At 40.8% G+C, this 12,590-nt stretch overlaps 1 protein-coding gene across 1 annotated transcript in view; it reads left to right on the forward strand.

Annotated features, from left to right (window-relative positions):
* The first annotated feature begins 183 nt into the window (after positions 1 to 183).
* The window catches only part of tbck (TBC1 domain containing kinase), a 32,706-nt gene continuing 20,299 nt past the window's right edge, over positions 184 to 12,590 (forward strand). The window contains exons 1-21 of the mRNA XM_026360112.2: positions 184 to 329; positions 713 to 924; positions 1,272 to 1,344; positions 2,379 to 2,493; positions 2,600 to 2,673; positions 3,291 to 3,432; positions 3,565 to 3,625; positions 3,711 to 3,772; positions 3,929 to 3,990; positions 4,155 to 4,303; positions 4,478 to 4,616; positions 4,726 to 4,825; positions 5,125 to 5,174; positions 5,332 to 5,461; positions 5,651 to 5,749; positions 5,824 to 5,886; positions 6,045 to 6,171; positions 6,362 to 6,412; positions 6,502 to 6,585; positions 7,514 to 7,599; positions 9,393 to 9,429. Of these exons, the coding sequence (XP_026215897.1) occupies positions 732 to 924; positions 1,272 to 1,344; positions 2,379 to 2,493; positions 2,600 to 2,673; positions 3,291 to 3,432; positions 3,565 to 3,625; positions 3,711 to 3,772; positions 3,929 to 3,990; positions 4,155 to 4,303; positions 4,478 to 4,616; positions 4,726 to 4,825; positions 5,125 to 5,174; positions 5,332 to 5,461; positions 5,651 to 5,749; positions 5,824 to 5,886; positions 6,045 to 6,171; positions 6,362 to 6,412; positions 6,502 to 6,585; positions 7,514 to 7,599; positions 9,393 to 9,429 (1,897 nt within the window). The 5' untranslated portion in view covers positions 184 to 329; positions 713 to 731. The remainder of the gene's footprint in view (positions 330 to 712; positions 925 to 1,271; positions 1,345 to 2,378; positions 2,494 to 2,599; positions 2,674 to 3,290; positions 3,433 to 3,564; positions 3,626 to 3,710; positions 3,773 to 3,928; positions 3,991 to 4,154; positions 4,304 to 4,477; positions 4,617 to 4,725; positions 4,826 to 5,124; positions 5,175 to 5,331; positions 5,462 to 5,650; positions 5,750 to 5,823; positions 5,887 to 6,044; positions 6,172 to 6,361; positions 6,413 to 6,501; positions 6,586 to 7,513; positions 7,600 to 9,392; positions 9,430 to 12,590) is intronic.

A 12,590-nucleotide genomic window follows, 5' to 3' on the forward strand; every position in this document is an offset into this window, starting at 1 on the left:
TCACGACAGTGTAAGGAGACAACAGCAATTGCCTGGATGTAATTACAATTATAAAAAAGTAAGTCGTCAAAAACAGCGAAAGAGCAGTTTAAGAACAACTTTTTTGACGAGCAACTTTATTGACAGAATTATCGTTTTGAATGCTTTCCACAACTGTTGTTGTGATTTTTTTGTGCTCTACTTTGTCGCACAAAAGTGACGTTGCCAATCACGTTCGCTCAGCTGTTCCCGTCACATCGCAGAGGCAGAAAAGGAATTAATTTAAAAATATTTTACTATTAATTTCCAGCGCAGTCGGCCGACATGACTATGCAACCTTGCAATTAAACGTGAGTAGACGTTTTTGGGGGACGGTGCACATTAGAACATTGGCTTCCTTCCCTGGTGAATAGTTATTTTCACAACTTAGCTAACACACAGTGGGCTGAGCTGCAGAGTAACTCACACTGTCGTGTGTTTACGATGCTACTGTATAATGTAAACGTACTAATGTGTGCTAATTGAGGACACTGTCTAACCTTTCTGTCATTGCCTAACGATGGTCTTTGAATTGTGATTATCAGTTTTGGTCACTTCCCCTGCTAACATTGAATGTAAAAATGTGGTGTTTGGATGATAATATACTGCACCGTGTTAGTGATCGGAGGGTTCCTCTCATTCACAGTCAGTCGGACGTTATTCATATGTTATACTGAAGATATTTCTTTATCAGTATCCAGGCCACTGACAAGATGAAGCCCCTCAAAGATGCCCAGCTAGGGGCCTTCACCTTCTTTGCCTCAGCTCTCCCACATGATGTCTGTGGCAGCAATGGTCTCCCTCTTACCCCAAACTCCATCAAAATCTTAGGACGTTTCCAGCTCCTCAAGACCATCACTCACCCCAGACTCTGCCAGTATGTGGACATCTCCAGAGGGAAACATGGTATGACTACCAGTGTAGGCTGTCCTGTTGTGATGCTGTTATTACTAATAACCAGAGAAGAAGGAAACATGACTTCATCACCAGCTTGGTGTTTACAAAAGGTGGACAGGATAGTGAAATTCAGTCAAACACAATGTAACCTACAGTTACTGCTAAGTTCAGTTAACACATCACATTTCACTGTGACTTCATCACATATTCATCTTGTAAAGAAATTATACTGGGGGCATGTTTTTAACCCTACTTTAAATGTGCAGACGACTACTTTCATGTCATAAGCCTACATCAATAAATGATAGCTTAGTCCGCTTTATATCTTTACTTGTACTTCTTCTTCTTTCCAATAGAACGGCTGATTGTTGTTGCTGAACACTATGAAAGAAGTTTAAGTGATTTCCAAAAACAGGGGAAAATTGCAAGGTGAGATTACAAATCTTCTTTAACTTAACAGTAAAGTAAGAAAGTAAAGTAAGGGTGTTTGTGCTAAACCAGGCGTTGCTTAATTACTTCACTTTCACTGGTTTGCAGTTACTGTTAAATCCGTTAATATTATACACTGCCTGTCCCCAAAAAAGTCCACATGGATTTAACTAAGTAAATAGGTCAGAGCCTCCCACTGGATAATTACTGCATGAATGATTATGTTTCAGCTGGTGGCAAGTTATTTAACCCTAACTGATGCAGTGAGCAGTAGTAGTGTGTTGGAAGACACACCCTGTGGTCATGGAAAAGATGTTAATCTGTTTCAGAAGGGTCAAATTATTGTCATGAATCAAGCAAAGAAAACATCTAAGGAGATTGATGAAGCTACTAAAACTGGGTTAAAAACTGTCCAATGGAAGAAGGTGATGCTTGCTGCAGTTGGTCAGGTCTAGGTTTAGCAACGTTATGTGTCCAAAGAATGAGGTCAGCTGACTGAATATACTGAATGACCAGGTTATTCCATAGATTTTTTTCTTCCCTGATGTCACGGGCATATTCAAAGATGACAATACCAGGATTCATCAGGCTCAAATTGTTAAAGAGTGGTTCTGGGAGCATGACACATCATTTTCAAACATGGATTAGCCTCCACAGAGTCCAGAGCTTAACCACATTGTGAATCTTTGGGATGTGCTGGAGAAGACTTTGCTCAGTAGTCCGACTCTCTCATCATCAATACAAGATCTTGGTGAAAAAGTAATGCAAATCTGGACGGGAATAAATGTGACATAGCAGAAGCTTATCGATGCCACCGTGAATGCGGTAGATGGAACTTTTTTTGGACGGGCAGTGTATATAATGGGCAGAGAAATAGTATGCATTAACTTTGCCATCTACTGGCCGAGGTTAGATTTGCACAGTATCTGCAGTCCGTGGACACTTGTATTGACAATGTAGATAAATCCTGTGAATGAGACACCACCTCACCCTCGAAAAGGTTTGATTTACTGTCATAATTGTCTTTGTGTTAGTCCAGAGAAGGTGCTGCAGATCGCGCACGAGGTCCTTGAAGGTCTGGAGTTTATGAACAAAAATGGTATGGTGCACAGAGCCCTCAGCCCACATAACGTGCTCATGGACTGCAAGGTATCATCTCCATGAAGTTGAGCTGTTTTATGTATGTCGAGTTAAAAGAAAATCAAACTGCAAAAATGCAACACTGTCACTCTAAGATGGATTTTTTTCTTTGCAGGGGAACATCAAGCTGGCAAAGTTTGGCCTTTATCACATGACTGATCATGGGGCAGATGTAGATTTTCCCATTGGGTATGTCTTTTTCTCCCCATTTATCACAGAGAAAACTCCATTAGTGCTACTCTGGATGTTTTCAGCTTGTGACACTGAACTATGTGAGCTGCCTGTTCAAGGTCAAAGGTTCACTTGTATCTGTTTGCAGTTAGTCAGATCATAAAAAAAAGGCAATTTACCATAACATTGATGCATAATAGCCCATCCCGTTTCATAGAAAACAGGTTTTAAGGCATCAAACTGGCTTCCTGGTCAAAGAACTGTAACAGATCGTTGGCCTTTTATCCTAATCCGAAGACTTTGTGTTCGACCAAGTATCTCTGTGTAATATCCTTTTGCAACCTGAAAAGGGGAATGATGGCATATGCCCATGATTTCAATAAAACATCTGGTGGGACTCTCAAAAACTCTCAAACAGCTATGCAGATTGTTTTTATGAATAACATTAAATGTAAATAATAAATAAATGTAAACATGATTATTTTACACTGACATTTATGTAGCTTTTGTGTAACTTGGAGAGTATTCTATACTTATTTTTCCCATGACTAATACTATTGAAAGGACATTATAAGACTTAAATTAGTGTAGGTAGTGCTATTTAGAGATTGACAAACTAATGGTCTTGACCTCAGGTACCCATCATACCTTGCTCCAGAGGTGATTGCTCAGGGCTCTTTCCACCCTAGTGACCCCTCCCATGATGAAGCTCCTCTGCCTTCAGGACCAAAGACTGATGTCTGGTCACTGGGAGTATTGCTCTTTGAATTGTGTGCAGTAAGAGTCTTTCATAACCTTTTTCATACAAGAATAAGACACTCATAAAATACATTTTATACTATTTCCCTGAAATTGGTGCCAGGTTTATGGATCACTTTCTCCTAAAAAGCTGAAGTAAATGTGTTACAGGGTAGACGACTGCTGCAGAATATTGATATAACCGAGAGGCTGAAATTCATTCTAACCTTGGGTAAGTGAGAAGAGCATAATTATTTTAAGTACCCGGCAACATTGTTTTAAGCTCAATTGGGCTTATGCTGTGTTGTTGTTCTCAGGTTGCATGGATGACATTGTCACTGTCCTTGCTGAGGAACATGGCTGCCTGGATTCAATTAAGGTTGAGTCAAAACCCTTGGTGGCTTTCCTCTTAGTCATAAGATACTTACTAAATTCTACAATTAGATACTTTATACATGATGATGTTTTAATGGTTACTCATTGTTGTAAAAAGAGCAGTTTGAGGTTTAAATATGACTTGTCTGGGTTTTTACAGGCCCTGCCTGAGAATGTGCTTGAGTTATTAAGGAAATGCTTGACCTTTCTTCCATCCAAAAGGTAAATGGATTCAGTTTGATTTATCCTGTTGCACGACAGCAAATTAGTTTTCAAAACACTTGGGTTACAAGTGTTATTTTATGTTTTGCATCTTTTACAAAATTGCAGCTTGTGGCCGGACTTTGTGTTCAGAGCATGGATTTTGTTTTGTGTGTATCCTTCAGGCCGACACCTGCAGAGCTGCTGAGAGATCCCGTGTTTAGTGAGGTCTCTCGCATCTACACCCCCTACCAGAAACCTGTTAGCCTATTCTCCTCTTCCCTGCGCTGTGCACACCTGGAGCTCCCAGAGGACATCAGTGATCTTTGCAAAGGTCTTAACAAAACACATGCAAATTAAGAAAACAACACAACTAAAAATAAAACTTCTACATCTGTAGATCTACATCTTCGTCTTTTTAATGCCCCTCGAAACACAACAGTTTGTAGACACACACGCCACATGTGCCTATGGGGAAGTACTAATATTTTTGCGTTTTTGCTTTAAGATGATGATGAAGACTACCTGTCACAGCGAGCCATAGATGAGGTGTACCATCTGTGGTGCCTGGCTGGTGGAGACCTGGAGAAGGAGCTGACCAACAAAGAGATCATACAGTCCAAACCTCCGATCTGCACACTGCCCAAGTATATGATACGCACACCTAAACAAATTCCTGCACCGCTGGATACATTTGATAATAAGGCCATACTCTGATATGGTAACATTTTTACATTTCATGTTTTTGTTTTTTAGCTTTGTCCTGGAAGACGGAGAATCGTTTGGCCAAGGACGAGATCGGAGTTTCTTGCTAGACGACACTACAGTGACTCTATCACTGTGCCAGCTCAGAAATGTACGGCAACAAAAACAGATGCTTTTCCCTCAGAAACTCTGTAACACTGTTGTTTTTTACAATGGGAAAGGAAAACCCATTACTCCTTAACCTTGAGATCTGCATTAACCTTGAGACTTGCATTAATAAGTGCTAGTTTATCACATTTTGTGAAGACATTGTGAAACGTACCTTTGCCTATAAGCACAATCGAGTCAGCCATCAGGTTTTCAGCATGTTTCCAAAACCATCTGAGTAACACAACCTACACTTTGAATGCTCATTAGTTGTTTTAAGATGGGGTTTTCTGCCTTTTGCAGAGACTGAAGGATGTGGCAGGAGAGGCCTATTACCCTCTGCTGGAAGATGAGTAAGCAATCTCCATTCTGAACATACTGCTGTTGTTCTCTCCTCCCTGTCACAATTGTTCTACTTTGTGTGTGTTTGTCTTCTCACAGTGATGTTTTCATTTCATATTGTGCATTTATTTTGGCCTGGGTTATGCCCTTTTCTTCTCCCTCCGTCAGACAGTCGAGCCTACCCCAGTCCAACAGCAGCAATGAGCTGTCGTCCACCGTCACGCTGCCACTCATCATCCGCGAGAGAGACACCGAGTACCAGCTCATCCGTATCATCCTCTTTGACAGGCTGCTCAAGGTCTGGGCTCCATTCAAATTCATACGCACACACACACACACACACACACACACACACACATGCGCACAATTTTAAGTCACACAAACATGACAAGGACATGGAATACCACATCGCTTAAATGTGTCAGAGCTCACATATTTTGGAATTAAAGCTGGGTGTTGTGCTCTGTTTAATGTGTTGCGGCTCCAGGCTTATCCTTACAAGAAGAACCTAGTGTGGAAAGAGGCCAGAGTGGATATTCCCCCTCTTGTTCGAGGATTGGCATGGGCTGCACTGCTGGGCATTGAGGTACAAAGAGAAAATGTTGTTGTTGAGAAAACGTGTAGTTTTGGGTTTAAGCTTACCTTCCTTTCTCTGCACAGGGAGACATTCAAGCCAAATACGAGAGCATAGACAAGGACACTCCGATACCAACCGACAGACAGGTAACTCGCAGTGACATGTTGACTCACGCAGCATTTTTTAAATTGAGATGCGCTTCATCCTTTGTTCTGTGTGTGTGTGTGTGTGTGTGTGTGTGTGTGTGTGTGTGTGTGTGTGTGTGTGTGTGTGTGTGTGTGTGTGTGTGTGTGTGCGTTTTTAGATTGAGGTGGACATCCCACGCTGCCACCAGTATGATGAGCTGTTGTCATCTCCTCAGGGCCACATCAAATTCAGACGTGTGTTGAAAGCCTGGGTGGTTTCCCACCCTGACCTGGTCTACTGGCAGGGTCAGTCACTCACCTGTCTCTCTTTTAACGTCTTTATGTTTCTATTGTGCTTCTGTTTTTTTTCTCCTCTCTTTTCCATGCTCACATTGTACTTAACATAACGCAACACTAGATGGTAGTATTGTCACATCTTCTCCCTGCTTTGCTTCAGTGACCCTGCAGCAAACTTTAGATTTTCTTTTCATTTCAGGTTTGGATTCGCTTTGTGCTCCATTCCTTTACTTGAATTTCAACAATGAAGGTAACAGTTTCAACTTGAACTTAAAATAGCTCATTATTCTTTCTTTTTTGGGGCTCCCTTTTATACTTACTATATCATATCCTTCACAGCCTTGGCATATGCCTGCATGTCTGCCTTCATTCCCAAATACTTGTACAATTTCTTCCTGAAGGACAACTCCCATGTCATCCAAGGTAAGAGAATAATTGCATGTTGTACTTGCTCTACTATGTGTTTCCCATGAACTATGATCTCCAGAGCACATTTATTGTTTCTACTAATTGGAATATAAATTCCACACTGTGTCATTTTTTGGTATTACTTGTTTCCACTTCAGGCATCCAGCTAATGTAGTCAACTGCCACTGCAAGTTCAGTAATAAGTATTAAACATGGTCAGAGCACTCAGCTAAGTTCAAAAACAAATTATCATCGGCGGGCACTGTGCATCAGGCCGTCAACTCAATGTTGATTAAATTTTGGCTCCATGTTGTTCCTGAGCTGTGAAAACTAATTTCAGCCTGTCTTAATGGAGTTTGCAGCTGAGCTACATCATTTGGAGATACAGAAACGAATGAAACTGCAAAAGCCTGCGGAGAAATGTCACAAGCAACTCCTACGTTACTGATAAACAGCTAAACCATACACCTCTTGAACTATGCGGTGAATGTGGCTATTATCATTTCTTCCCACTGCTAGATGCCCTGGAGGAATAGCTGCTGTATAGCTGTCTGGTCGGAGGCTTTTCCCTGACTTGCAGGGTGAAGAATAGTGGTAGTACAACATTACGCTGCATGACTTTCCATTCGCTATTTACAGAAGTTAGTTTCCAAGGTTGTATAGTTGATCAACCGTCTACCTGCGCCGTTTGGGGTCTCTGTGTCTTTCTGACCATTCATCACATAAAAGATAAAACAGTCATAACATTTCATCTCTTTCCCGTAGCATCTTTGTCATTAGGTAAAAGATTTTCCAAAAAAGATATATATATATATATATATATATATATATATATATATATATATATATATCCGAAACAAACGTCTTGTGCACACATCAGTTCAGCCCATCAACTGCACAGTAAATTTTGTCTTGACCTTTTGACCTTTTGTCTTTGTTTCAGAGTACTTGACTGTCTTTTCACAAATGATTGCCTTCCATGACCCAGAGCTAAGCAACCATCTAAATGAAATCGGCTTCATCCCAGATGTAAGTTACCATGAGTGCAAGTGTCCTTACTGAATGACGACAGTAGTTAGAGGAAAAGGGACGATTGCGTTTGTCTTTTATTCCAAGTTTACCTTTAATGGGAAGTCAAAGATAGTAAGAAATGATTTCTGTTTTTCGCTCCACTCCAGGGGCAAAGGAAATGGCCATCCATATATCACCATGCATATCTTTTCATTGTCACTGACATTTTTTTTTGTTCCATATCCTCCTCCCCAGAATTTGTGTCCAGGGTCAAATTCTCCCTCTAGTCCACTGGTGATGATTTATACAGCATCTAATGTCTGCCAGACACACTTAATGATGGTCCTCTGCCAGGCTTACCTTATTTCCCCCGTACTCGGTGCCACCTCTTCCTGCCCTTCTCTTTCCTTCTTACAGCTCTGCTCAGACAGTGACAAGGTTAAAGTCTGCCCCGTCTCTCTCGTGCTTCACTTACTGCGCTGATGAATGCGTGTCACCTGTGGACCGGCCTCTGGGACTTTATCCAATGAAAAGCAGGGTCCTTAGCACAGAGGAGTCAAGGATTTAATATCTTTCTCCTATCTTGGCTCTACAAAGGCTTGTGATGCTGACGTGACACTTACTGCATGTACAGTACTTCCAGCGTCAACTTGCATTTCAAAGGACACTTTGTTTTCCCTGTTAGGCCGGCATAATACTGGAACAAGCTTTGTTGATACAACTTGTACAATGTTTGATGTCAATCCCAGTAGTTAGACTCTACAGGCCCTAAATCTCCTTTTCCTCTGTGAACTTCAGAGAACGCTCTCAGCTGTTGTTTTACTGAGGCAATAAATCCATCAGCCCTAAAAAAACCAAATGTCACAGCAGTATGAATTGGATTTAATTTCCCACATATGCATAACGTGGCTAGCTTAATATAGTTCATATAAAAAAAGACTAATCTTGTGCAAGCATGTAAAACCACGAGTAATCTTTGGAAATGTTGTGGTTTTCAAGGTCTCTGCTCTAATACCACAGGCAGAGAGTCACGTCGCATGCAGCCAGTTGTTGTACTAAGGCCATTCTCACTTTGGCCGCATCTCCTCTCCTGGGTCTGCCATTTACACTTACACTAATCCTTTCTGGCTGGACTCGCAGTCCTGCTGCCGACCTGTTGAGATTGAGACTTGGACTCGGAGTGCAGTGGCACCGCCTCCTGGTCATCGCTCTTGGGCACATAAGAGGTCCAGCAACCAGTCACCAGTTCCCTTGTAATTAGCCATCAATTACCTGGCTGCGAAAAGCTCCAGTATTCCTACAAGCTCTGTTCCAGACCCCTTTGTTTTTTGGCCAAATATTTCAGAGCCCTAGCAACAGTGTCCAGCGACTGGCAGGTGTTAGAACAGGTGGTTAATGGTAGTGTGTGTATGTGTATGTGTGTGTGTGTGTGTGTGTGTGTGCACTGGTATGAGTGTGACTATGGTCTATAATTCTGATCTTTTGCATTTCCTCCTGGGGAAATGTGGAATGGGTAGAGTGAACGTGGAGAGAAAAGAAGGAGGGCTGACTTGTATAATGAGATTCATTGTTAGCTTTCTCCCCACTGACTAATAACCAAACTCAGCAGTTTCTTTTTTTTATTACCATATCTGTTTCTCAGAGGCTGTAGATGTATTCTGCTGTTCCTAAAGACACAATCTCTTGTGTGAGAAAGAAGTTCATTCATTCTGTTTGATGTACAGAATATTAATCTAAGATGAAAGCGAAGTTATCTCATACGTGTGCTTATTTGTATCTTCTTCTTTTTCTTCTTCTTCTTCTCTAAACAGCTTTATGCCATTCCATGGTTCCTGACTATGTTTACACGTAAGTAGCTGCTCTTTGTACTTACAGTTTGGATATGATGTGGCACTGAGCATGATCCAAAACTTTCAGGAGGTCTTTTGAGTCTGCTTCCATTAGAGTATCAATAAAAGACACTGAAAAGGTCAGTGGTTCCTGTATGGACAAGTTTTGTGCGTTTTTGTGTGTTCATGTGACCTTTATTCCAGCTACTAATTAATTCCAGTCCTGGAGGAAAAGGACTCGACTGCTCAGTCCTACCCTACCTTAGACTTTCACCAGCACATTTTATTCATCTTCATTTTCTATTATTTATTTATGTACATTTTAAAATCCCAACATAAAACCGAAAAGACAATTTGTTCACCAGGTGGAAAAAGATGCGAAGCTAAGTGACAGCCTCAAACTGCACGAGTATTTTGACAAAGAAGTACTAATTCAGGGCCTGCTTTCTTTTATTCAAAGCTTTCAGTCTGTGTCTGCATAAATGGATGGAGTTTGCTCATTTATCATTCCTCAGTTGATCCGTAATTTGATCCAACAGTGACAGAATAAAAAATGTACTCTAAGCACAATTTACTGGGCAGTCGAGTTGCTTGTAGTTTACGAAATATAATCATATGAATATTATTGATTAAATTACGCCACATCCCCCCAAATTACGTCCACATGGTCCAACTGCATAGGAATTCCCTGATTTCAATGATATGACAGGTGCAATTCTGATAAACCTATAATATGCCACATGGGACTCTGCTCTGCTCCCTCTCCCTGCTTCAGTACATCTGTGCTTCCCTCTTTACGCTTCACCCTGGTTCACATCTTTTTTTTCCAATTTAAGAGATAGCAAGTAAAGAGATGGATGCTTTCAGGTGTTATGTGTTTAGAAATATAAAACTGCATTACAGAAAAGCTGCATGTATGTGCATGTCTGTGTTCTTCAAGCTCTCCAATAGTGAAACGCGCAAAACCCTCACTTAAGTACGACCGCCTCCACTATGTTTGCACTTCTTGTCTATCATGCAGTTTTTCTTAGCACGCCCACCACTGAAATGCACAAGATTGCACGCGAAATTTAGTACTTATTAAATGAGGCCCATTGTGTCTGTTGCCAGTGGTTCTGTGCTGTTGCTTTGTGCAGGACTTCTAGTTGCAATGAGTATTTTTATAGTTTAATATTTCAACATTTACTTAAATAAATGATCTACCACTGTTGAACAGATTAATAGAGATGTATGAAATTGGCTAAAGTAATTCCCATGTATTGAAATGCATCTGTGACTTTTGCCATGCTGAAGGAAATCCCTAAATCCAGATTGCCAGTCAGAACTAGACGGTGGACATACTATGTTTTGTATAAAGCAAAGGTCTTTTGTATGCTGTTATACAGTATGTCCATAGTAAGTGTCAAATCTCTGTGACTCTGTGACTAAACAAAGTGGTGGAACTCAGCTGTTAGCTTTATAGGTTTATTACAGACAGTGGTCCAGTGTGCACCATTATCTGCTTCTAAAAAGTAACTCACTTTCAATGTGGCAACGTAGAAACATAACACCCAATTGTGCTTGGCATATTTTATGAAATGCAGTAAATAAGGCATGGTATGGTGTCATTACACAGCTATTTCAGAATTATCGATTACATTGTTTACAGTCATCTAAAAAAGCACCATTAATGTACTGCATCGTAACCTGCAGTTTATGAAAATATTGTTGAAGTGATACTAAAAAAGAGAAAGGACAGTGTCTTAATCCACAGTCAGGATGCAGCAAACAAAGTCAATTCCAGGAAGGTAAAAATAAAAAGCCTTGAATAAATATGGATTTAACACTTAATATAAAAATACATCAGTGCTTCTTGCCACACCTGTCTGCCTCTGGACACCCTTGAGGAGGACATGATGTGATTTTATAATTTGTTATACCCATATTTATAAAACCGTCTTTTTACCATGTCGAGTGTAGAACGTACGTTTTTCTATAGCGCACTCTACCAATACAACATTTCTGTTTGGACTTCTGGTTCATTTTTAACCTTTTAACTTCAGTTCAGTTCTGTAGGGGCATTTTAACTATGCAGCTTACATATTGCATATTGTGTTGGCAGTTAGAGTGTCATTCTAGTAGAACACATTCAGATTTAGATTCAGATTCAAAATGTTTATTTGAAGGCTGTAGGTCCTATAGTTTCTGTGCAAACTAAGACTTTTAACAAGCAGCAATAATTGCAGGTTTACCTGCTTAGTAAAGGAAACATTAGCATTAAGTGCAAATCACCTTCTGTTCTGCATGAGAAGTGCATAAAGGTTTTGTTTTGGCTGCCTCTCAGCATGCAATTTGTCAGGTGATGGCAGCATTACGCTTTTATCTTTCCACTGAGCACAGTTGGTGCTAGAATATGAGCATATTAACAGAGGTCACGGATCATTGTTACAAATTAATTTAGATGTAATTAACCTCTGTGTCTTCTAGGCGAAGCCCCATCATGCGGTGCAATTGTCTGAATAACTGTTTGCAAAAATCATGTTAAGAGGGAAGTTTGCGTAAGAATTGTTAATCTAGACTTTTACAGACGGAACATAAACTGTGATTTACATTAATTGTAGCCAGATTGATCTGGACGCACTCCATCCATTGATTTATTTGCACTGTGGGCTTCACACTGGGATATTTCATTCTGCAGTTAAACACACACTCACCAGAGACCACTCCTGGGGTGGAGAGTGTAAGGTCTGACCCTTTTACCCCTTATCCTCCCCCTGAGGCAGTGTGTGAGTCCAGTATTCAGGAGGTGTGCCACTCTGACTGCTAATGTCCCCAATCCAATATGAGACAAGGTTGGAGGGGTGATCTTCCATTCACACAGACACACACACAAACACACATGCACGCATGCACACACACTCATACACATTGCTTGTCACTCACATGCACCAGTATGCTCAGCTGACTGCTAATGTGGCGCCAAAGCCTCCGACGCATTTTCTCACTGCTGTTGCTCTTTCAGCCTGCCTCGCCACTGTCTCACACTTTGCCCACACAGACGTCTCCCGCTTATCATCAATCTTAATAAACCCTTGTATGATATAAACAGGTGGATCGGATAGTTAATGCCCCATGCATAACGCTCAACACGGAGGAAACATTAACTTTTCTAAAACTGAAGGTAATATGACTGAAATGATA

Source organism: Anabas testudineus, chromosome 1 (genome assembly GCF_900324465.2).
Source record: "Anabas testudineus chromosome 1, fAnaTes1.2, whole genome shotgun sequence".
Classification (NCBI taxonomy): Eukaryota; Metazoa; Chordata; class Actinopteri; order Anabantiformes; family Anabantidae; genus Anabas; species Anabas testudineus.